Genomic DNA, 25,528 nt, shown 5'->3' on the forward strand with positions numbered 1-25,528 from the left:
TAGACCAGTGTTTTTTGAAAACGCTCTCCATTTTCCAGTGTTTGTTGTGATATTGGGTTATGAATCTTGTTCCTACATTTTCTTGTGATCGCTGTTTTGATTTTGGAATGTCATTGGTATTGTAAACCATATGAGCCTGATCGATGAGGTCTGGGGGGTAGCCTTTCTCTATAAATTTCTGTTTGAGGTGAACACTTTGTGCATTATAGTCCTCCTACCTAGTGCAATTGTGCCGTAACCGGCAAAATTTACTTTTGGGGACATTTTTAACCCATCTCGGATGGTGACAACTGGTGAAATGTAAAAAAGGGTTCCCTGATGTGGGCTTGGTGTAACCTTTAGCTATAATTGTGGACTCTTGGTGACTGAGTTCCAGGTCCAAAAAACAAAGAGAAGTGGCATTTATTTCTGAAGTAAAGGAAAGACCAAAATTGTTAGAGTTGCAGTGTGATAGAAATTCCTGTACAGTATGAGGAGGACCATCCCAGATGATAATAATGTCATCGATGTAGCGCCCATAGAAGACCAGGTGCGCTGCAAATGGGTTATGTGCCCATATGTACCTGGTCTCCCATAGGCCCATCGTGAGATTTGCATAACTGGGGGCAAAATTTGCCCCCATAGCAGTCCCAGTATTCTGAAGGTAATAATCATCCTCAAAGTTGAAGTAATTATATTCCAGGCAGAATCTGGTCGCTTTCAGAATAAACTGTGACTGTCTGGAATTGATGTCACTGTCCTCGGATAAAAAATGCAAAACCGCCTGTAGTCCAACCTCATGCGGGATCGAGGTGTACAATGAACACACATCCAACGATACCCACAGATATGTTGGTTCCCAAGTATATGGTTGTAATAACTCTAGGAGATGGGTACCATCCCGGATATACGAGGGGAGAGCTTGGGCCAGAGGTTGGAGGAATTGATCGATGTAGAGAGAATAACTGGTGGTAATACTCTCCATGGATGCCACAATGGGACGTCCAGGAGGATTCTCAAGGTTCTTGTGTACCTTTGGAAGATGGTAGAAGTACAGTACATTGTAATATTCTCTATGGAAGAAAGAGGCTTCAGCTTTAGAAAGGACACCCTCAGATGAAGCTATGGTAATCAAATTCTTGGATTTCTTGATGAAATATGGTAAAGGGTCTGTTTTTAGTTTTGTATATGTGCTACGATCAGAAAGTAGGCGGTGTGATTCATCAAGATAGGTGGCTCGGTCTTGAATGACTATACCACCGCCTTTGTCTGCCATTTTGATAATTATTTGTTCGTTCTTACTTAAGTTGTTTATAGCTAGACGTTCTTGAGAGGTGAGATTGGCTTTATTATGTATGGATTTGGATTGTTTACATATTTCCAGAAGTTCTGAATATACCACCTGATAAAATGATTCTATGTAGGGGCCTTTGTTATGTGTGGGGTTAAAGATAGACTTTGGTTTAACAGAGGTATGTTTAATAGGTGGAGAATGGGCTAGTTGTTGGTCATGATATAACTTAGAACCTTAATATTATACCTAGCATAGAGTCCTCTCTTTCCTCCATTCTCACTATTTTATTAATTCATTATAATTTATAATAATCAATTGATTTCCAAATTGCTAATAATTTTCTTAATTCATTTTTTAGTTAATTTACTTATAAAAATGTATTCATTTTAAATTTGAGGTATATTTATACATTTTATATTTATGTATTTAATCAATTAGTGAATTGATCGATTTCTGCAAACGTTATAAACTTATCTTCCACTATTAATCAGCAAGCTTCTTACTCATATTTACATTCTCTTCGGTCTCCAGCCATCTACCTCTTTGAATCTGTGTATTTGATTGACGGGCTGGCCAGCCCATCAGATCTCTCTGTTTCTATTTCCTCTGCAATATAAGACTGCCAGGTTTGCCAGCCAATCATGGTCTGATGAAGAAGCTGTAGCTTCGAAATGCATTACCATTACCATTCCTTGCCACTGTGAATAATCACACTTCCTGTTCCTGTGAAGTCACGACCAGCTGCTTCTTGTTTCCTGCCTCCTGGTTCCCAGCATTTTCTGGATCCCTGTAAGATCACACCAGTGCCCCAGGCTGCAAAGGGAAGACATTTATGAGACTCCAGGACTGGCGATTTTCACCACATACTGAACTCATCTAATTTAACCTGTGAGTTACTACTTGTTTTTATTAAATATATGATTTATACTGCACTCAGTCTGGTGCCCCTCTGTTCCCATGGGTACAAACTACTACTAACATACACATATACGGTATTGCTGGTAAATGATGGTAATGGCAAGAAATATACAGCTACTATTATTTTGGGACAGATTTCCTTTCATAATAAAAAAAAAAAATATCTGAAGATATCTGTTACAATTTACCACCAAAAGAAAGCCCAATTTGTCTTGAAAAAACAAGGTATACTCCACCTGAATACACAAAGTAGTTGTGATATGATGTACAGTTTTACTAACACATGTCAAAGTTGCTAAATTGTGCTTAGGCATTAATCTGTTTTGCCCTTCAGGAAGGGGTTTGTCATATTAGCATATGCATTTTTATAGATACATTTTTAGATGGAACTGCTATGTTAGGTGAGATAATTATATTTTATTATAAAGAGTTTAATTGTCTTGGTATTAAATAATAATGTAATTGGAAATGAAATCAATACACTAAAAAAAGCACGTCAAGACTGTTGTGCATCACAAAGAACAAGGATTATGGCACTAAGTCAGCCAAAGCCTGTAGTGAAACTATAGCACATTTTTCACAAGGCTTGGAACAACATATCATGTGAGCATCTTTAAAAATGTTATGTAAGTACCTTAGAGAATTGTTGCTGTGCTGAAATCAAAGGGTGGTCACTCTAAATTTAGATTTCATTTTTTTTTTCCATTCACTGTACTTTATATTAATCAAGAAACAGCCCAGAAACTATGTGTCTGTATTTTTAAATGCCATTGCTTTACAGCATTTATTCACAAGTGCCTAAACTTATGCAGAGTACTTTATATTACTGCCTGTGCGGTTTTATTATTGACATTAAGAATAAGTGCATATGATATTTACAAGCTTTTTTTTTTTTATTTAGACATATTGTCAGTTGGCACACCCTATTCAGCAAGCCAAATCAATGGGCCTACAGGTTCACTCTAGGATCCTGGATATTGACAATATTGATGTAAGTGTTAGTATTTGTGTTTTATAGACATAAACATCTATTTTTCATTTGCAAATTTACAAAGCACTAAATGTTGCATTGATGCATGTTTTTCAGCTGGCAATGGGAAAGATGATGGAACAAGGTCCAGTTCTCATTATAACATTCCAGGCTCAAACAGTCATGGTTCTCAAAAATCAGTTGGGAGTGGTTGTGGAAGGAGACCAGGCAAGTGTAACTTAACTTTTAGCATAAACTTAAAAGTCAAAATGTTCGCTAAGACAATTCCAGTCTTCACAGGCATTTAAAAATGTAATGTCTGGAAGTTTAACGTGATATTTTAAATACACTTTACTCATTTAGATTAGTAGCCATATGTTGGTCAAAACGGGCGTCCATGCGATCCTGTGATGCCTGTGATCCTCAGATACAGCTCATTATAGATCCGGATATGGGCGCTGTGATTGATCCCCCTGATCACAGCCTTCACAGTGTTAACAGAGACACAAGTCTCTGTCAGCTCTCCTAACTGAGCTCAGTGTGGAGGGAGGGGCGGGGGAGAGGGAGATGCTGCAGCCTGTTTTGACAGCTGTTTATGTAAGTGATGATTTTACACAGAGAGCTGTCAGATCACACAGACTGCAGCCCTCCCCACACAGTACACCAAGCACCATTGTCCCTGTCACATAAACATCTGTCCAAGTGTCCCCATGAACATCTGCACAAAACATCTGCCAATGGCCTAACAACATCTGTACCAGTGCACAAAAACATCTGCAATAGTGTTCCATTGCAACATCAACATTTGTCAACTCTAGCGCTAGACCTCCTGTGTAACTCTAAACTGGTAACCAAGAAAGGCTTATAAAGCGTCGCCTATCGAGATGTTTAAATACGGAAGTTTGGCGCCCTTTCACAATTGTGTGCAATTTAAATGCGTGACATGTTTGGTATCTGTTTACCTGGCGCAACACCATATTTTATATCTTACCAAAAATGTAGGTATTGTATTGTCTTTGTGTGCACTGAAATTCATTAAAATGTATTCATGCTTTAGTGTGTAAAATTGTGTGCAAAAAACGAATGCGCAAATACCCTGCGACAGAAAAAACAAAACAAAAAACACCATTTCGTTCTCTAGGGCCTCTGATACAAAAATATATAATGTTTGGAGGGTCTAATTAATTTTCTAGCAGAAATACAGACTTTTACTTGTAAGAAAAAAGTGTTGGAAAAATGGCTGGTCTTAAAAAGGAAGTAAACCCTGATGGGTTTACTACTTCTTTGTCTCCCTGCAAAGGTAAAGCATAATGGGCTACTATGCCTATTATGTGTCACTTACCTGATACAGGAGCCAGCGATGTCACCGCTGTCCCCTGTAGCATGGATCGTCCATCTTCTTCCGGGTATTGCTGCTCCAGCCACTCACAGCGCCGGAGCAGCGATAACGTCACTCCCGCACATGTGCACGGGAGCCACCACTAACGGCATATCACCATTAGCAGCACCATGCTGCTAACGGCGATAGTGCGCCTGAGCCCTGCTGTCTACGGCACATGCGATGTAGACAGCGATGCCTGTCTTTTTGTAAATATCACCTAAACCGTGTAGGTTTAGGAGATATTTCTTGGACCTACAGATAAGCCTTAATCTAGGCTTACCTGTAGGTCAAAGTGGTTTGTAAGGGTTTACAACCTCTTTAAAGTGGATAACACCTGAAGCTACTCCTTGGATGTTGCTCCTCTCTATGTGACTAGACTGTGAGAATGTCTCACACATGGTATCACCATATGTTTTTTCACCTGGAATCCCCCACGGTGGCTGCTTCAGTGCAACCTGAGTCGCAGGCTATCCCTGCTGCTGCGCCAGTCTCTGTGCAGGCTCCCTCCTCGAGTATTACCTCTATAAGAGGTATGTCTGGTTCTGCTCCACTTCCCCAGCGATTTGGGGGTGATCCAGTTCAATGCAGAGGGTTTCTCAATCAGGTTGAAATATACTTAGAAATGCTGCCCCAGGCGTTTCCCACGGACAGAAGCAAAGTAGGTTTCGTGATACCTTTGCTTTCTGAGAGAGCCTTGGCCTGGGCTAACCCTCTATGGGAGACTCAAAAACCTGTTGTCTTGAGTTACCCTCAGTTTACGGCCTCCTTTTAAAGGGTTTTTGGCATTCCCGCATGTTCCGCTTCTGCTGCCAAGTGCTTCATGTCCATCAGAGTATGAGAACTGTTGCCAACTACGCCATTGAATTCCGTACTATGACAGCAGAGGTTGCTTGGAACAATGAGGCCCTCATGGCTGCTTTTTCTCATGGTCTCTCTCTTTCCGTCAAGGATGAGATAGCAGCCCGAGATATACCCACTGGGCTGGAGAGCTTGATCTCGTTTGTCATCCTCATTGCCTCCAGACTCAGAGAAAGACTCTCTCTTAAGGAGCGCTTGCAGAATCCTCCTGTACTTTTGCCTCCGAGCTTTGTAGTCCCTCCCATGCCTCCCTCACCTCCCATGCCTCCTGGTACTGAGTTGGTCAGTGAAGATGAACCCATGGACCTGGGCTTCACGCGTCTCTCTGCGGATGAGAAAGCCTTTAGGAGGAGGGAGAGATTGTGCCTTTATTGTGGCCAGGCAGGTCACTTTTTGAAGTCTTGTCCTACCCATCCAGGGAAGGCCCGAACCTTGAGGTCCTGTTATGGACAGACCTTTTTTTTTTTTTTTTTTTTTTTTTTAACAGTTAAAGTTTATTAAAGAAATAACCAGTTACAATACACCATGACAAAGCATAATAATTGCAGATGCAACTGCCTGATTGAACAACAGATTAGCAACAGTGGTTACAGACTCACACTGCGGGCGATGCGAGGCGACACGACTTGCCTCGCCGCGATCTGACAAGTCGCCCCCGTTCTGTACAATGGAACCGTTCTGAGAGGAGCGACTCTCTCCGACTCAGAAAAAAGGTTCCTGTACTACTTTTGGGCGACCTCGGGGCGACTTGCATTGACTTCTATACAAAAGTCATTTGCAAGTCGCCGCTGAGGTCGCGGCGAGGCAAGTCGGTGTTGCCTCGCATCGCCCGCAGTGTGAACTGGCCCTTAGGCATCTTGGTTGCGCTTGAGCGGATCGACAAAGATCCCATTAAGTACAAAGAATTACCGCTCTAAGGTAATGACTTCTCCCAAAACAGCTGTCTCCACAATCCCACAGGGTGCTGGCTCTGTTTGCAACAGGAACTGAAGTAGAAAAGATGTAGCTGGATAGCCGCACTCCATGTTGCCCCCACATTTTACGAGGCGATACCATCCTTTCTAGGTCTCTAAATAAGGATTTTAAAGCCATGGCCTTCATTAACTGTAACACTAAATTTGTTATTTACATGATTACGTGTGAACAATGTCGCATACAGTATGTTGGACGCACAACACGAAGACTGAGAGACAGATTATATGACCACCTCTATGACATTTCCAAAAACCACCCCACTAATGTGGCGAAGCATTGGAATCTTTGCCATGATAAGGATGTCAGTGGCTTACGCATTCAGGGGGTGGAAAAAGTCACTTTATCTAAAAGAGGGGGTGATAGGTTTAGTCTGTTATGCAAAAGGGAGGTTTATTGGATATTCCATCTCCATACGAGGCAGCCTAAGGGCCTTAACTTTGAGTGGGACATTTCATTCTTTTATGAGTGAATTTTCCACATATTGATTGCCCAGTATTTACTAAGCCAACATGTATGGCTCCCATTTCACTGGTTGTCGGTCTGGTGCTGACAGGTTTTTTCATCTGGTTCTGCTTGGCTCATTTTATTATGTTTCTGCCAGAGTTTATTCACCATTTTCCATTTATTATAAGTGCTTTACATTGAGGACAGGCCAATTATTCGATTGAAACTGTTTTTTGAATAGGGCTGCATGCATATATTGCGGCATTTTTCTCTGCAATGTTTATGAATATCAGTATTTTTTATGTTAACTAATATCCTATTAGACATGTTTGTCATTCGTTTGATAATCACACAGCTGATATATTATGTTGGGTGTGTGATCAATCAACAGGGTTTTTGTATCAGCTTCTTATACCTGTCGGTATAGTGATATTCGCATTGAACTTGCCCTTGGTTTTAGAACATTCAATATCGATTGTTCATTTAGTCTATTCCTATATTTATATTTACTTTTATTTTTGATATCTATGCATTGTATCATAGGAGATGACCTAAGTAGACACATCCAATAATGCGATATTTGCAATCTTTTTATTATGAAACCTTTTTTGGGATGTGTCATTTTTAGGGAATATTTTTTGTGTGTTTTTCTCTGGTGGGTTTGACATTCAATGAGCCCATGTATTGGCATGCACACACATTGAGAGTTTGTTTCTTTCTCTCCCTTTTTTTTGTGTGTCTGCCAATGCGTGTGAAAAAATATATAACATTTTTTTTTTACATACAAAATGAAAAATGTTTTTACTTATGTCATTTTTTATTTCTTTAGGTTACACCTATACCTCTTCACCTAAGGATAAGATTTATCATGTCATTCATTTATTACCATTATGTATGCTTTCAATGTGTCAGCTTGATTTTGGTGTTTTAGGGGAAAAAGTATTTTTCCTTTCATTCATTTAAATGTTAATCTTTAGACTTTGGATGTTCACAGGTGTTTCCTTAATTGCTATCTTGTCATACACATATTTTATTCATTTGTCTAATTGCTTGTGTGTGTGTATATAGCTCTGTATGTATATTCTGCTCATTAGCTATGACTAAGCACCGTGTTCGGTGTGAAACATGTCAGCGGCTGTGCAGTTAGTCTGTTTGCCAGCCTAGATGCTATTGTTTAATTACATTTTTGAAATAAAGTTGAATAATTTGGAGTGCGGCTATCCAGCTACATCTTTTCTACTAAAGATCCCATTAAGCTAGGAGGCCCATCCAAATATAGAAAAAAAAACCCTTTAAAAAGGATAGGCACATTGCCATTCCTAGTGTAGCAATAAGAACCTAAACATACACGATAAAGCATTACAAAAGCCTTTTCAGGTATATCTGCATTGTAACTATATATCGATCGGGTTACACCCTACCAATTGTAATCGAAGAGCCAGAAGTGGCAAAAGAAGATAGAGAAGAAGTGACAGCCTGTCTCAAGGCTGGCACCATGGAAAAAGAGAAAGAAAGAAAGAGAAAGGATGCGGTTGTCCATAAGGAAAGAGCGGGTATTGACAGATCAGGTACTCAATGGCACTTCCTCATCAGGCTTGTGTCAGGGAGGCGTATGAAGAAGAGTATATAAACATGACCCAGGTTCGCCAGGTAACGGTGTACTTGTCTGTGCTTTCGTGTGCTATGGCCCTAATCTCTTCCATTTTGTGAAGATGCCATACCTCTCCCAGCCAATCTTTGATTGAGGGGGTCGTAGTGTTTCTCCAATATCTAGGTACAACCGCCTTTGCGGCCGTAAGTAGGAATCTTGTTAGCAATTTTTTATAATTTCTCATCGAAAGGTTCGTAATGTGCAGTAAACAGCATTTTGTGTCTAGTGGGATCCATGTATCGGTTATTTGTTTTATAATGCTAATCACTTGAGTCCAATAAGGTCAAATTAGGTCACATTCCCACCATAGATGTTGTAAGATACCCTTAGCTTGGTTACAGCGCCAACACAAGTCCGGAACGGTGGGGAACCACTTATGCAGTTTAATTGCGTATTATACCAATTCGTTAAAAGTTTGAAAGAAGTTTCTTGTAATCGGGTGCTAATTGCAAATTTATGGGCAAATACATATGCCTGTAACCATTGATCGTTTGTAAATGATACATTTAATGCCGCTTCCCAGAAGAGCTTATGTATGTTGGGTTCCTGACGGACTGTGGATTGCAACCAAGCATATGTAAGGGAGATATTTTTCGTAGAGGTGGTGGCCTGAAAACAAACCGCCTCAAATGGTGTTAGCGGTCGTATAAAGTGTTTGAGCCTCTGTGGGCTCGAAATGTAGTCATGTAGTTGTCTATATGTCCAGTGGCCTAGAAAGGTTAAGCCCAGATCTTGCTGTAGGTTTGAAATTGATTTAATTTTGTCGCCTTCGAGACAATGAATGGCTAAACGTGGCGAATTCCCGCATGTGAGATGCCGTATAGGTTGGTGCATGCCCGTGGAAAGTCTGGATTAGCTACTAGCGGTGTTAAAGGGCCCGGGGAAGTAGTCAGGCCTGTCTTTTGAGTCACTGTTTGTAGTAGTCTTAATGGGGTCCCTATGAGGGGATGTTGTTTAAGCTGTTTAGGGCATATGTTCCACGGAATCCATGGGGAATGTGACACTGGAGTAGAGTCTACACTGTTATCCAGTGCCACCCAGTCTTTATTGTCTGCATGGCAGGTCCAGTCAATCATTCTAGTAAGGTGTGTAGCCTTGTAATAATTTTTGAAATTGGGGAATCCCATTCCCCCATTGCCTTTATCTCTGGTGAGTAGTGCGAGGCTTATGCAGGGTTTTTTGGACGCCCAAAGAAAGTGTCTAAGAATAGCATTCAGTGATCGAAAGAAGTTTGCAGGTAACCATATGGGCCAAGTCTGAAAATAATACAAAAATCTGGGCAGGATTGTCATCTTAATAATAGCTGCCCTGCCGAACCAGGAGAAATGTTTGCGTGTCCATCTCTCCAGATCCTTTTTTACGTTTTGTAACAGTGGCAAGAAATTTTGATTGTATATCGAGTTTAAACTAGGGGCCAGAAGAACTCCTAAATATTTAAGGGAGCGAGGTTCCCATTTAAATTTGCAATTGCGTAAGAGGACCTCCCTTGTGGTCTCGCGCAGAGTTAGATTTAAGGCTTCTGATTTTTTGTAATTGATTTTGAAATTCGCTATATAGCTATAATGCGTAAATATATTACACAAGTTGGGCATAGTGATGTGTGGCTGATTGATGAAGAACAGTAAATCATCCGCATAAGCAGCACATTTGTATGCCTTGTCTCCTACTTGGAAGCCATGTATAGAGGGTGATAAGTTAACTGTGCGGATTAACGGTTCCAGGGTGAGTATAAACAGCAAGGGTGAAAGAGGGCACCCCTGCCTAGTCCCATTCCGTATCAGCACCTTGTCTTATAGTGTCCCATTTACTTTAATTTGTGCCGTCGGGTTATAGTAGATAGTTTTAATCCAGGATAGCATATGTGCTCTCAGGCCTATGTGGGAGCAGGTCGCATACAGGAAGTCCCATGACACGCGGTCGAAGGCCTTCTCTTCATCTGTGGATAAACACATGCCTTCAAATTTTTATGTTTGGGCTTTGTGTATAAGATTAAGAGCTTTGATCACATTATCTTTCGCCTCCCTGCCAGGCATAAAACCTACCTGTTCCGGGCCTATGAGTTTGTGCAGTAGTGGTCGTAATCTGTTCGCTAATATTTTTGTGTATAGTTTTAAGTCCACATTCAATAGTGAAATTGGCCTATAGCTGGCACAGTCTAGAGGGTCCTTGTTGGGTTTGGGCAGTACTGTAACATGCACTCTCAAAAAATCTGGTAACGCTTGTGGTTCTCGAAAGTGGTTTAACGTCTTCGTCATGTGTGGTATCAGTATCTCCGAAAAGGTTTTATAGTAGTGGGCTGTCAAACCGTCCGGTCCGAGGCTTTTCCCCTTTTTTAATTCTTTAATAGCTGCGATGAGTTCTCCGTCAGTTATTGGGTCTTCCATCGACAGCGCATCCTTCTCAGTAAGTGTGGGGAGTCCGCTATCAGCAAGAAATTTGTGGGTCATCTCTGCCGTTGTTCCCATTAAGTCGATAGGTTTATGTGTCTGTGGTAAATTATATAAGTTGGAGTAATATTCCTGAAATCTTTGTGCTATCTTTGCGGCATCTTGTGTTGTCTGACCAGCGCTGGTTTTAATTGCAGCAATATTCGTCGATAAGTGTTTCTTTAAGGGCCTTCGCTAAAAATTTGCCTGTTTTATCACTGTGTTCATAAAAGAACCCCTTCCTAAAGAAAAGGATTTTCTGTGCTTTAAGATTCAGGTGGGCTTGTAGTTTTTTCCTCAAATCTAATAAAACCACTGCTGTATCTGTTGCTAACGATTGTTTGTGCTTCCCTTCCAGGTCTTTAATGGCCTGTATAAGATCGTTGGTCTCCTTCTCTGCTACTCTTTTTCTCGCCGCCCCCATTTGTATGAGCTCCCCCCGGACCACGCATTTATGGGCCGCCCATACTGTAAGAGGCGACAATTCCTCTGTGATGTTTTCTTTTGAAATACAGTTTAATTGTGTCCACTATTTTGCTAATATTATCCTTGTCTGTAAGTAGGGAGGGATTCAATCTCCATGAGTGGGGGCGGCAGTGTGCGTTCGTTCGTTTGGAGTTGCAGCGATATGGGGGCGTGGTCTGAGAAGGTCTGCAAACCTATTTTGGCTGATTTTATAAGGGATATATCCCTCTGAGAAACAAAAATTTAATCTATGCATGTAAATTTGTTGTGCAGGGAGGAAAAGTAAGTGTAGTCCCTGCCTGAAGGGTTTGTCAATCGCCAAATATCTATTAAAGTGAGGGATGCTATAAGTGTCTTGATTTTACGCAGCTTTTTATAGGGGATGCTGGATCTGCCATCCGATGTATCCTGCAGAGGATTTAGCGCTAAGTTGAAATCCCCCCCAGCACCACACAGCCAGAAGCAAAACTCTTCAATTCATCTATCACACGTTGACAGAAAGTGACCTGTGCAGTGTTGGGGAAGTAAACGTTAGCCAAAGTAACCGGTGTTCCCGCCCATTGCCCTTTCAGAAATAAGTACCGTCCATCAGTGTCTGCCAATTGCTGGTGCAAAACGAAGTCAGCATTTTTATATAGTAAAGTGGTCACCCCCTTAGATTTGGCCTCGGGATTTGTTGCGTGGAAAGCATGGGGATAGTGTTTGTCATGCAATCTAGGAATCATACCAGTCCGGAAGTGGGTCTCCTGAAGGAACACCACTGCCGGCTTCTGCTTGCGTAGTTCCCTGAGTAACGCCGTTCACTTCTCCGGCGTATTCAGACCCCTGACATTATGGGAGATCATAAAGGCATGATCATCCAGCATAGAGTACGCCATAGTAAGTGCAATAGCTATTATTCGCCACCACCCTTGCGCAATGAGTAAGAGCACCTGAGCTGTCAGACTAAGGGATAAGGGAGGAGTAAAGAAAGGCTAGAAAAGAACAGAAAGAAAAGATCAGTCACTTAGGTGGATAGTCACCCGAATGGAGTAAATAGGTAAAATATCTCCTCGTATCAACGGTAGGAGAAGAAACGTTGTGAATCCCTGTCTGGGGTAAGCCAGACAGTGATTCACAGGTGGGAGCAGTGGGAGGTCGTTCCTTCAGAAATAACCAAAGTACAAAAAAAGGTTGAATATCTATTACGTTTTAAGTAATTGTAAAGAGACTGCTCTAGGCCTCCCGTGACTCAAAAAACAAACATGAATTAAAGTTATATATATACCCCTTCCAGCCAGAAAGATGAGAACATGAGCAAAAATATGAACATGCAAATTGCTTCACTACTGCGCGATGGGCGCGTCTAATAAACAAATATCTGAAATGAAAACCGCCGAAGTCAGCAAATGACATACCAACCAATGTAACTCTGGCAGGGCCAGGAGCCCAACGTGCCCCCAGCTGCTGCGCGTGACACCCAAGCATTTCCCTTATGGCGGTCTGTGAACCGCTCCTTGGATGGTAGTCCCTAATAGTGGTCAATCGGATCACAGCTACGTCCCAACCCCGCAACACTTGGCACGCGGCAGGGACCCCCTCTGGACCGACCCCCTGCATGGCCCATCCACCCAGGTCACGCAGGAGGCCGGCGCATCCACCCCCCGCCCACCCCCACAACAAAGGGCCAGACACCCACTCCCCATCCAATATATAAAACAATAATAATAATAATACCCCCCGAACACCACCCCCCGTCATTGCGTGAGCAGAAAGCAGTGTGTCCTTTCACCACCAAGGCTGTTCCCCTGGCAGAAACAGGCTCAGTTCTGATGCAATGAGACCTATATGCATAGTAAATGGAGCCTTCCCAGGTACCTGGATGATCCGAGTAACCCAGAGTGACCCCTTGTTGGCCCATCCTATAAGCTTTCTGAAAAAAAAAAAGGTTTATCCATCAGGATGTCCTTCTTGGGGGGGGGGGGGGGGACTCTAGAATCAGCCCGGCAGACCCCGAGCAGGTGTCGTCAGTTGGGAAAATTGCTATCCAGCATCTCTTTATCCAGGGTTGAAATGAGTGAGGCTGGCTGCCACCCGGCCCAAGAAAAAGTAGAACCGAGGAAGACAGACTCCCACATTAAACTCATGTGTGTGGCTGTGGCCAGTACTCCTTCACAGGATGTGGGGATCTGCCCCTGTCCGAGCCCGGGAGTCTGTCTGGGCGAGATTTCTTGTTGGCTGATGGCTTCAAGGGGTACGACTGCGGGGTATGAGGCGGGGAGAGACCCTGCGGGGGACAACAAAATTCCCTGTACCATTCCGGTACATCAATCAATGGGAGTTGTAGCTGTTCACAGAAGCTTGGTATGTCCTCTGGCATTCGCAGGTAATACTGTTTCCCCATAAACGTGGCGTTCAGCGCTAAGGGAAAGCGCCAGCGATAAGGGATGCCCTTCTCTCGCAATGCGTTAGTCATGGGTCGCAGTGCTCTCCTGTTCTGTAGTGTTATATGGGAAAGGTCCTGATACAGTGCAACAGCATGCTCATTAAAAAGGATCTGGTCACTCTTCCTTGCTTTCCCCAGTATCTCTTCCTTCAGTGGGAAGCTTTGCAGGCAACATATAATGTCCCTTGGAGGAGCTGTATCACTTGGCTTCGGCGCCAATGCTCTATGTGCTCTTATAAACTCAATGTCAGTGTCCTTATGTCTCTCCAGTACTCCATTGAACACTGCCTGTAAAGCTTGCTTAATCTGAGCAGGTTCAATCTTCTCGGGTATCCCCCTCACCCTAATGTTCTGCCTGCAGCCCCGATTATCGAGGTCCTCGAGGTGCCTGTTCATCTGAATAAGATGGGTGGCGTGGGATGAGACAGTGGAAGACAGCCTCTCCACCGCTCTATCCCTTTTGGCCTCTGCTCTTTCTGTGTGTGACAGCCGATCAGACAGTGCCATGTAATCTGCTTTTAGGTCAGTAATTGCAGAGAACAGGGTGCTTTTAGGTCTGCTGCTATTTTAGTCATTTCCGAGAGCTTTAGGGGGTGGTCTGAGCAGTCCTGCTCTCTTACCCTGTTCTCTGAAGCCGACATGGAGTCTTCACTATTCTTCGCCTCGTGACTCCTCAGCTCCATCTTGTTAGCAGAGCGGCCCCTGGTCCTCTGTGTTTGGAGATCAAATATGTCCGCATGACGGTGAGCCCCGGGGGTAGAATAGGAACGCTGCGTTCCGGGACAGTCAGGCAGTCTGTCTCGTCTGCCCATCACACATTCGGTGTAGCTGGAAGGGGAAGCTTGTGTCACGGTCCGGCAGAGCTCAGCTATGCAGCGTCCATTCCCGTCGGAGTCCAAGCCACGCCCCCGTCATGGACAGACCTTAGGTGGCATTGTTTCATCCCCAGTTATCCAGAAGCATAAGCCCCTGGTTTTGGTCACCCTTTCTTGGGCTGAGTCGTCCATTGAGATACAGGCTCTAAGCGACTCTGGGGCTGCAGGCCTGTTCATTGATGCTGCATTTGTTTCTCAGCAGTCGATTCCGCTGCAGCTGCGTGACACTCCACTTGCCATTGAGGCTCTTGACGGGAGACCTTTACAGCCTGCCCATGTGACTCATGAGACTGTTCCGTTGTCCATGGCTGTAGGGGCTCTTCACCATGAGATAATCCAATTCCAAGTTATTTCCTCACCCAGATTTTTTGATTGGCTCCGTGTTGAAGTTCTCTCCTGGTCATCACAATGCAGTGAGGCAAGCTTCCTGAAGGTATCCAAGGTCCTGTGCACCCCTTCACTCCCCTCCTTGCTGGAGGAGTACCGTGATTTTGGCGATTTCTTTGATAAAGGTCAAGCTGGTAGTTTGCCTCCACACCAGCCTTATGATTGCGCAATTGACCTTCAACCTGGTGCCATACCTCCTCGTGGCCGGGTTTACCCTTTGTCGGTCTTGGAGGATAAGGCCATGGAGGAGTATGTTGCTGACACACTTTCTCGAGGTTTCATCCGCAAGTCCTCATCTCCTGCTTGTGCTGGTTTCTTCTTTGTGAAAAGAGCGGTGAACTGAGACCTTGTATAGATTATATGGGGTCTCAATCGTGTCACAATTAAGAATGCCTACCCGATTCCATTGATTACAGAGTTATTTGACTGCCTCAAGGGAGCAACAGTTTTTACAAAGCTTGACCTCAGAGGGGCATACATTCTCGTGCGCATTAAGGAGGGCGACGAGTGGAAAACTGCGTTTAATACCAGAACAGGCCATTATGAATACCTTGTAATGCCTTTTGACCTTTATAACGCCCCGGCAGTTTTCCAGGAATTAACGATGTCCTCTGAGATTTGTTTCAATTGTGTGTGGTGGTTTATCTCGATGATATCCTCATATTTTCCAAGTCCCTGGAGAGCCACCACACAGATGTCTGTCGTGTACTTCAGAAACTGAGAGAACAATCTCTATTGTAAACTGGAGAAGTGCGAGTTCCAGCTTGAACAGGTTACATTCCTGGGTTATGTAATTTCCACTGCTGGTTTTTCGATGGACCCAGGGAAACTGTCGGCAGTCCTACAGTGGCCTCGACCCATGGGTTTACGTCCTCTGCAGCGTTTCCTGGGCTTTGCCAACTACTATCGGAAGTTTATTCGTAACTTCTCGTCTCTGGTCAAGCCTCTGACTGATATGACCAGAAAGGACGGTAACCCACAGAGTTTGTCTCCAGAGTCCATTAAGGCCTTTGAGACTCTCAAGGCTGCCTTTGTTTCTGCTCCTGTGTTGGCACATCCTGATCCTACGTTTTTAAAAGGCGTTTTCCGCCTTTTATCCTAGAAGTTGAAGCTTCTGAGACAGGAGTTGGCGCCCTTCTGTCTCAACGTCCTAACTCTGACAGCGCTATGCATCCGTGTGGCTACTTTTCCAAGAAATTGTCGCCTGCTGAGTGCAATTATGAGATTGGTGACAGGGAGCTGTTGGCGATCATTTTAGCCCTGAAAGAATGGAGACATCTCCTTGAAGGTACCACTGTGCCCGTTCTTATTCTTACTGACCATACGAATCTTACATTCTTGTCTGAGGCTAAGCGACTGTCTCCCAGAAGGGCGCAATGGGCTCTTTTCTTGTCAAGCTTTAATTACATTGTCTCATTCTTACCCGGTACTAAGAATGTAAGGGCTGATGCCTTGTCACGTCAATTTTCCTCCACTTCCAAGTCCTAGTCGGTTCCGGTTCCTATGATTCCTCCTGATCATATCTTGGCTACGGTTCGCAAAATTCTTGCTGCTCAGGTCCATGCTCCTCCTGATAAACCTTGTGACCGCTGCTTTGTCCCAGAGAGTCTCCGTACTGCAGTGCTCCAGACTTATCATTCTCCTAAGGCAGCTGGTCATCCTGGGAAGAATCAACTCATTTGGGCCATCTCCCAACAATTCTGGTGGCCTAGTCTACGGGCTGATATTACTGCTTTCGTAGCTGCCTGTCCCGTGTGTGCTCAGAGTAAGACTCCACGACACCTTCCAGTGGGCCTCCTACAACCCATACCCAATGGAGAGAGGCCCTGGGCTCACCTGTCTATGGATTTCATTGTGGAATTGCCTAACTCCCAAGGCAACACTGTTATCCTTATGGTGGTTGACCGGTTCTCTAAGATGTGTCATTGTATTACATTTAAGAAGTTGCCCACCTCTAAGGAATTGGCTTCCATTTTTGCTCGAGAGATCTTTCTCTTACATGGGCTACCCAAGGTGATTCTCGGATAGGGGCAGTCCGTTTGTCTCCCGGTTCTGGCTAGCCTTTTGTGCACAGTTGGGAATCCAGCTTGCGTTCTCTTCTGCGTATCACCCGCAGTCTAATGGGGCCCCAGAACGAGCCAATCAGTCCTTGGAGCAATTCCTACATTGCTATACTTCTGACCATCATAACAACTGGTCTGACCTATTACCTTGGGCAGAGTTTGCTCACAACAGTGCCTTGAACTCTGCCTCCCGATTGTCTCCATTTATTCCGAATTATGGTTTCCAACCTTCCATGTTGCCTGACTCGTTTGTTCCGCTGAGTATTCCTGCGTTAGAGGAGCATCTCCGTGGTCTTCGTTCCACTTGGTTACAAGTCCAGGAGGCTTTGCGTCATGCTAATGATAGGTACAGACTCCATGCTGACCGCAGACTCCTGCCTGCACCTTCCTACCAGGTTGGGGACAGGGTCTGGCTGTCATCTCGCAACCTCCGGCTTCGTGTTCCCTCACTGAAGTTTGCACCTCGGTTTATTGGGCCATTCCGTATCCTTCGCAGGATTAACCCAGTAGCTTATGCGTTGGAACTTCCTCCTAGTATGCGCATCTCAAATGTGTTTCATGTCTCCTTATTGAAACCGTTGGTCTGTAACCAATTTACTACCTCGGTGCCACGTCCTCACCCTATTCAGGTTGAGAACCATGAGGAGTATGAGGTACAAGCCATTGTTGACTCCCGTAGGTTCGTGGGCACATACAGTACCTGGTGCATTGGAAGGGGTACGGTCCGGAGGAACGCTTCTGGGTTTCATCCTCTGATGTACATGCCCCTGTTCTCCTCCACAAGTTCCATAGACTGTTTCCCCTCAAGCCTGGTGGCCCTCCGAGGGAGAGGGGTCATTGGGGGGGTACTGTCAGGGCTGGCTTAGCCCTTCCTCCTCTGGGCTGGCCGCTCAGCTGTCGGCTAATTGCCAGCTCTCTTCTCTTTCCACGGTTACCAGCTGTTCCCGTTGATGCTCGTCTGACCTGCATATTTAAAGCCTTCCAGCTCATTTCTCCATTGCCTTCACGCTGGTCACATCACAAGGAACCCTCTCCTGCTGTTTGTTTCAAGACTGGCTTGCTGACATCCCTCCTGGCTTCTTTTCCTGCTTGCAGTTGCTCTCCTTGGATCTCTGACTTCAGGCTTGGCTGATTACCCGATCTGGTTAATGAACTTTGGACTGGCTGACTGCCCAATCTGGCTACTGGACTCTGGCTATGCTTAACTACACGTTTTCTTTTTACCTTTTTATTTTTATTAATAAACAAGTGTGATTTGATTGTACTTCTGTCTCAGTCTGATTCATGGTTCCTGACACCCTCATTCCTTTTTGGTGGCTCAGATTTTGATCTTCCGTCAATGAGGTGTTGAGCAGAAGTTGGTCTTGAGTACCATCAGGGGCCAGTTGTCTGCCTTGGCGGTCTTCTTTTGGCGACCCCCTAGCCACACATTCCCTGGTACATTCTTTTATTTAAGGCATTCGACATCGGATGTCATGAACTAGAAGTGACCAGAACTGTGTGACTGCGACAGAGTGAACCAGACATAAATAGGTGAACATAAGTTTATTAGAGTACATGCACATAAATGTGAACACACCACCAATACAAACTGAGTGAACAAACCAAACAACCAGACAGTGAAGATAAACAAACTAACCAGCATATGTAGCAAAAGGGAGTACCAGAATCGTAGTCAAGCCAGGCCAGGGTCATAAATAGGAGGTCAGCAGATGGGGGGCAAGGAGAAAGGGATCAGGTTGCAACAGGTTCAGGAGGCAGGATGCAGGAAACAAGGATCAGATATCGGGTATACAGGCTGCAGGTCAGGGCACAAGGACAATACCAGGACAAGGTGTGTGTGCACTTGCTGAGTATCTATACAATGGCTGCTATCAGTCATGTGACACCTGACTGCAGAAGGTAATACCTGCTCCACACTGCCAGGATCCCTCCGCTGGTGGACGCTAGTACTGCGGACCAGAGATGACACAATTCCAGCAGGGAAAACTCTTCTGACAGCTCCAATCTGCCAGGAGACACCTGCTGGTGGATCTCAGTACTGCACGCCAAATGATCGATATTACCAGCAGAGGGAACCTTTCCTGACAGTACCCCCCCCCCCCTCGAAGGAGCAACCTCCGGACGCTCCAACTATCGGTTGCTGGGGAAAGTCCATTGCGTCAAGTTGGGCCATGAGCAAAGTCACATCAGTTTGGGTAATAAGTACGTCAAGCTGGATAGCAGGCACAGGAACCTCAAGCTGAGAAGCAGGCACATCAAGCTGGGAAGCAAGTACGGGCACATCAGGTTGGGAAGCCGGCACTTCAAGCTGGGCAGCGGACAGGATCACCTTAGGCTGGACAGCAAACAGAAGCACATCGGACTGGGAAGCTGGCACATCGGACAGGAAGTCAGGCTGGAAGGCAGGCAGCGGCACGTCAGGCTGGAAGGCAGGGACGTCAGGCACATCAGACTGGAAGGCGTCGGACTGGAAGGCCGGGGCATCAGACTGGAAGGCGTCGGACTGGAAGGCCGGGACATCAGACTGGAAGGCGTCGGACTGGAAGGCCGGGACATCAGACTGGAAGGCGTCGGACTGGAAGGCCGGGACATCAGACTGGAAGCCGTCGGACTGGAAGGCCGGGACATCAGACTGGAAGCCGTCGGACTGGAAGGCCGGGACATCAGACTGGAAGCCGTCGGACTGGAAGGCCGGGACATCAGACTGGAAGCCGTCGGACTGGAAGGCCGGGACATCAGACTGGAAGCCGTCGGACTGGAAGGCCGGGACATCAGACTGGAAGCCGTCGGACTGGAAGGCCGGGACATCAGACTGGAAGCCGTCAGACTGGAAGGCCGGGACATCAGGCTGGAACTCTGGCTCTGGCACTCTGGGCTGGAACTCTGGCTCTGGCACTCTGGGCTGGAACTCTGGCTCTGGCACTCTGGGCTGGAACTCTGGCTCTGGCACTCTGGGCTGGAACTCTGGCTCTGGCACTCTGGGCTGGAACTCTGGCTCTGGCACTCTGGGCTGGAACTCTGGCTCTGGCACTCTGGGCTGGAACTCTGGCTCTGGCACTCTGGGCTGGAACTCTGGCTCTGGCACTCCGGGCTGGAACAGATTGGTGGGTGTGGAGGCAGGTTGGGTTAATGGTAAGATAATTTTGGTTGGGAACAACTTTCGTTTTTTGTTTGGCTTTGCCACTGAAGCTCTGTAGGTGACTGCAGGACTGTAGGTAGGGGGTGCAGTAGACTGGAAAGGAGGATTGTGATATGGCAGAGAAGAGGTACCTGTAGCTGGGGGAAGATCTTGTAGGTTTGTAGGCAGCGGAGAAGAGGCAGGTGGGTTGAATGCAGGAGAAGTACAGGGAGCAGAGATTGGATATGAGTATTTGGTTGGGAGCAGCGTGTACTGGGCTGCAACTGAGATTGACATGGCTGATGGGGAAACATACATTTGGGTAGGCTGATGTCTGATGGTAGAGGTGGATTGTTTGGCTGGGGCTGATTGCACCATGTCAGGCCATGCTGAAAGTATAGGTTGTATAAACTGTAGTGGGGAACAGGCTGAGTAGTGTTCACAAAAATCAGCAGGATCATCTTCAAAAAGCCATACTAAAGATACAACCTGATTCATATTAAAAGGAGGCATGAAATCATCACGGCCATCTGGGATACAGGGCAGGGCCAGCTCAGTACAGATCTTGATCAAAGGCTGCACCTCCCCAAACAATATATAACCCTGATCAACCAGGGAGTGAGCAAAACGGATAGCTGCAAACAACTGGTCACTAGACCATCCTTTCAAAGCCTGGCGGCAATAATCACTACTTTCAGATGCCAGCACAGAAAAATAAATAACCTCATCAGCATTCATGTTTGCAACCAAACTGAAGCAAAATGGTTCCCCTGTGCAGCCACTTCTGGTCAGGAATGGCCCTGGTATTCTGTCATGAACTAGAAGTGACCAGAACTGTGTGACTGCGACAGAGTGAATCAGAAATAAATAGGTGAACATAAGTTTATTAGAGTAAATGCACATAAATGTGAACACACCAAAAATACAAACTGAGTGAACAAACCAAACAACCAGACAGTGAAGATAAACAAACTAACCAGCATATGTAGCAAAAGGGAGTACCAGAATCGTAGTCAAGCCAGGCCAGGGTCATAAATAGCAGGTCAGCAGATGGGGGTACAAGGAGAAAGGGATCAGGTTGCAACAGGTTCAGGAGGCAAGATGCAGGAAACAAGGATCAGGTATACAGGCTGCAGGTCAGGGCACAAGGACAATACCAGGGCAAGGTATGTGTGCACTTGCTGGGTATTTATACAATGGCTGCTATCAGTCATGTGACGCCTCACTGCAGAAGGTAACACCTGCTCCACACTGCCAGGATCTCTCCGCTGGTGGACGCCAGTACTGCAGACCAGAGATGAGACAATTCCAGCAGCGAAAAGCTCTTCTGACAGCTCCAAACTGCCAGGAGACACCTGCTGGTGGATCTCAGAACTGCACACCAAATGATAGATATTACCAGCAGAGGGAACCTTTCCTGACTCCACCGGTGCGGTCTCCTCTACCACCGTGGTGCTCTGTTCTCCAAAAGCCTCCCATTGAAATTCAGGAGATGCCCCTGCTTACACTGTCTCTGGAGGTAGCTTAGTTCGGTGGCCATCACCTCTGCTTGCAGGGTGTCCGAACTGGTGGCGTTATCTTGTCCCCCCTTACATTGTGGTTCACAAAGATAAGGTGGTTCTTCATCCACACCCGTCGTCCCTACCTAAGGTGGTCTCTGACTGCCTTTTTAATGAAGACATTGTGTTGCCTTCCTTGTGTCCCAGGCCCACTAATCCCAAGGAATTTGCATGCATGCTCTGGATGTAGTTTGGGCAATTTGGGGGTATCTGGCAGCCACAGTGTTTTTTCGGTAGTCAGATTCACGGTTTGTGATCATGGGCGGGCCAAGGAAGGGCTAGCGTATCCAGCGTATCCAGATGGATTAATAAAGAAAGGGAGTTTTAAATAAAATTGTTAAGATTGTAAAAGTCTATCCAGTCATTCCCCCTGGCCTGAGCATGTCGCCTATAAGGTAGCGAATGAAGAAAGGGAGAGGTAAAACCAGTGACCAAATGCAAACAGTACTTAGGTTTTTTTGGAGTAAATTGAGTAAGGGATGAATAGAAAGTTAGAAGAAGATGGGCAAATAGCACCAATAACCAAAATGGCGGAAAGTGAACTTCCGGTTTCACAGAAAACTGATTGTTTAAACAAAATATAATAAGGTCATAAATACCTTAAACAAAATACTGACACATGAGTGATGTAAAATGCGTAGAGGCTAGTGAGTAATGCCAACATCACATCCTGTCCCTAACCCTCACGAAACCGAGGCGTGCATTGCACAACGAATCCTGGAGACAGAACGGCGGACATAGGCTTCACTCCGAATGCTGGATAGACTCGGTGCCGATCTAAAGGTACCATATCATGTGAGTGCATATTTGATACATGTTTTAAAGAAAAATAAAGTGAGGAATGTTGCGCAATGATGGCCGTTTGTTTTCTATGAGGATTTAGGATCATTGAAAGGTGGAGATTTTTGGAATGACTATTGCTACAACTGCTGGGAAACGCTTGGCATATTTCTACAAAATGTGGAAACAAAAAAATGCAGCACTAAAATAGTCAATTTCCAAACAGTAAAGATAAGTGAAAAACAACAAATCAGTGGCTTAGTTAGCACTAAGCCAAAAAAATTGATATTATGAACAGTGTTAGTAAACCCATAAAAAGTTTCCTTTTACATAAAAAACTGGTGATACGTGAAAACAAAAAAAGCAAAAAAACCACACAAAAAAAACAAAACACCATGAAAATGAAATAAATGGATGACTTGAAGTCAGGCACAAAACAAAGGAGGAACAATAGACCCTTTAACCATATAAAGTCCTTTCACAGCGGAGAGTGGGCGGGACTAGTAATGATACAGAACGTCCCAATATCTCCACAAATAAAATAATGAGGGCAATCCAATCGCCAACTCTTGGGGTGTCTTCTTACAAATAATACACTATGCATACACAAGGAAGGTAATGGGTACGCTTACCCAAAGGTGTGGACCCACACACCTTAGTGGTGAGTCATTCGGGCATCAAATATTGGTTATCTGCAGTCCTCCCATAGGGATGGCGTGGATTCCAGCTGTACCAAACGATCCTCCATGATCTCTCCAATCAGGATGTCAAATATGGAATGCCATGGAAATGGACTCCCCAAAAGTATGACATAAATTCACACCCAAATAGGTGCATAAAGATAAAAGAGGGGGAAAAAAACAGAAGGCCACCTCATTTTTTATTTTATTTTTTGCTCTTTTTGTTTTCACTTATCACCAGTTTTTTATGTAAAAGGAAACTTTTTATGGGTTTACTAACACTGTTCATATTGTCAAATTTTTTGGCTTAGTACTAACTAAGCCACTGATTTGTTGTTTTTCACTTATCTTCACTGTTTGGTGATTGACTATTTTAGCTGCATTTTTTGTTTCCACATTTTATATTCTATAAAGGGTCAGGTTACATAGTTGGGTTGAATAAAGACACCACTGCATCCAGTTCAACCTGAGTGTCTACAATTTTCCCTATCCCTGTACATTGCACACGCACATCGGTCCCTACCCTCAAGGAGCCCACAATCCAAGGTCCCCATATACTAGGGCCAATTTTGGACAGAAGCCAATCAACCTACCTGCATGTCTTTGGAGTGTGGGAGGAAACTCTCGCAGGCACAGGGAAAACATGCAAATTCCAGGCAGGTAGTGCCGTGTTTGGGATTCGAACCAGCGACCCTTTTTACTGCTAGGTGAGAGTGTTCACCACTACACCACTGTGCCGCCCAGGTTCTTCCTTTCCCGGTAACGGCACACTCTACTCCAGGTGCTTAGTACTTCTTTGGCCTTCCGTCGTCAGGCGTCAATGGCACAGGTTTGCAAGGCGGCCACCTGGTCATCGGTGCACACTTTCACAAAAAAAAAAAGTGGATTTTGTTGACCTCTGCAGATGCTTCTTTTTGCCACAAGGTTTTGCAGACTGCTGCTTAGAGGGTCTGTTCCCTCTTTGGGGGTGCATTGTTCAGGTTAGGCGGTTAGGCTCCAGTTGTTTTTGTTGCTCCTGTTACCCATTTGACTTTTTGTGTTTTTTGAGATTTTTTGTTGTCCCACCCCTCCATGTTTTATACTGCTTGAGGACGTCCCTATGGTTCTGAATATGGAGCGCTTTGTCTGTCAATTAACGAGCGAGAATAGGATTTTTGTACTTACCGTAATATTAATTTATCTGAGTTCTTTGATGGACACAGTACCCACCCCTCTAAGGAGTTTTAATACTGTTGACACTGCTTGTTACTAAACTGAAGTCCTATAGCAGAGAGGGAGATGTATACAAGCTAGGACTGCCTATAGGCATAGTCGAGTCTTTTTTCTTCCTAGTGTCCTACTCCTGTAGTGGGCAATATAACGCTATGGTTCCACATTTGTGTCCGTCAATTAACTCAAAGAAATGGATTTTACGATGAGTAGAAAAATCCTAGTTTTTTTTATCATTATGCCTACTTTGATTATGTAATAGAGTATTAAAAAATAAAAATTCTAATAGAATAATGACTTTTTGTCGTCTTGTCTTAAAAGCTGCCGCAATCTTTATATTTGTATTTTAATCCTAATGCATTCAATGTTTATTTTTATTTATTTTTCTCTGTCTTTCTAGGATAAAGTTTTGCGTAATGTGTACGTGTGGGCACTCTGCAGAGATCAAGATGAGCTTAATCCTTATGCAGCATGGAGATTATTAGATATGTCCTCTTCTGCCTCTGAACAAATCCTCTGAAAATTTGCAACTTGCTAAAATTAAACTGTGTTCCCATTTAAAGCTATTTGGACTAAACCCAATGTATATTCTAATTTCAATAAAAGAACCTCACAATTTTCTCCTGAATTGAAAGTAGCTTACATTTTCTCTTGGAGAAAACCATAATGGTTGTTTTCCTTCATCAGCAAATGATATCCCCAAAAGTGAGCTGTTTGAAATATTCTCATGAATAATTGCAAAGGCAAAACTTTTATTTCTTCTTCAGTTTTCTAGCGTTAAGTTTATTTTTATTCTATGTTAATTTTTATTGTTATTGTTTTCATAAATTTCTTACATATGAAAATACTTATAAGCGTTTACCGTGTGTCTTAACAGTAAATACAGGCACTGAGTTAAAGTGACTGTAAATCATGCAGAATAATAATCACTTGTCACTGGGCGATTTGTTAACATAAAATTCGTCATTTGGAACTGTATGAATGGACAGCCCATTAAAACAAGCGTGAAGGCTCAGTGAGATTTCACACTATGTAGTATAAAAGGAAAGAAATCATCCACCGCACCAC

General features: G+C 44.4%; 1 protein-coding gene across 2 annotated transcripts in view; it reads left to right on the forward strand.

The window, feature by feature from the left end:
* Positions 1-25,088, forward strand: part of TIMM44 (translocase of inner mitochondrial membrane 44) — a 578,487-nt gene extending 553,399 nt beyond the window's left edge. For both annotated transcript variants that reach the window (XM_077475767.1, XM_077475768.1), the window contains 3 exons: positions 3,093-3,182; positions 3,279-3,389; positions 24,861-25,088. In XM_077475767.1, the coding sequence (XP_077331893.1) occupies positions 3,093-3,182; positions 3,279-3,389; positions 24,861-24,980 (321 nt within the window). In that variant the 3' untranslated portion in view covers positions 24,981-25,088. The remainder of the gene's footprint in view (positions 1-3,092; positions 3,183-3,278; positions 3,390-24,860) is intronic.
* Positions 25,089-25,528: the final 440 nt, after the last annotated feature.

The sequence above is a fragment of the Lithobates pipiens genome, unplaced genomic scaffold, assembly GCF_037356315.1.
Source record: "Lithobates pipiens isolate NorthernLeopardFrog02 unplaced genomic scaffold, aLitPip1_a1.2 Scaffold_13, whole genome shotgun sequence".
Lineage (NCBI taxonomy): Eukaryota > Metazoa > Chordata > Amphibia > Anura > Ranidae > Lithobates > Lithobates pipiens.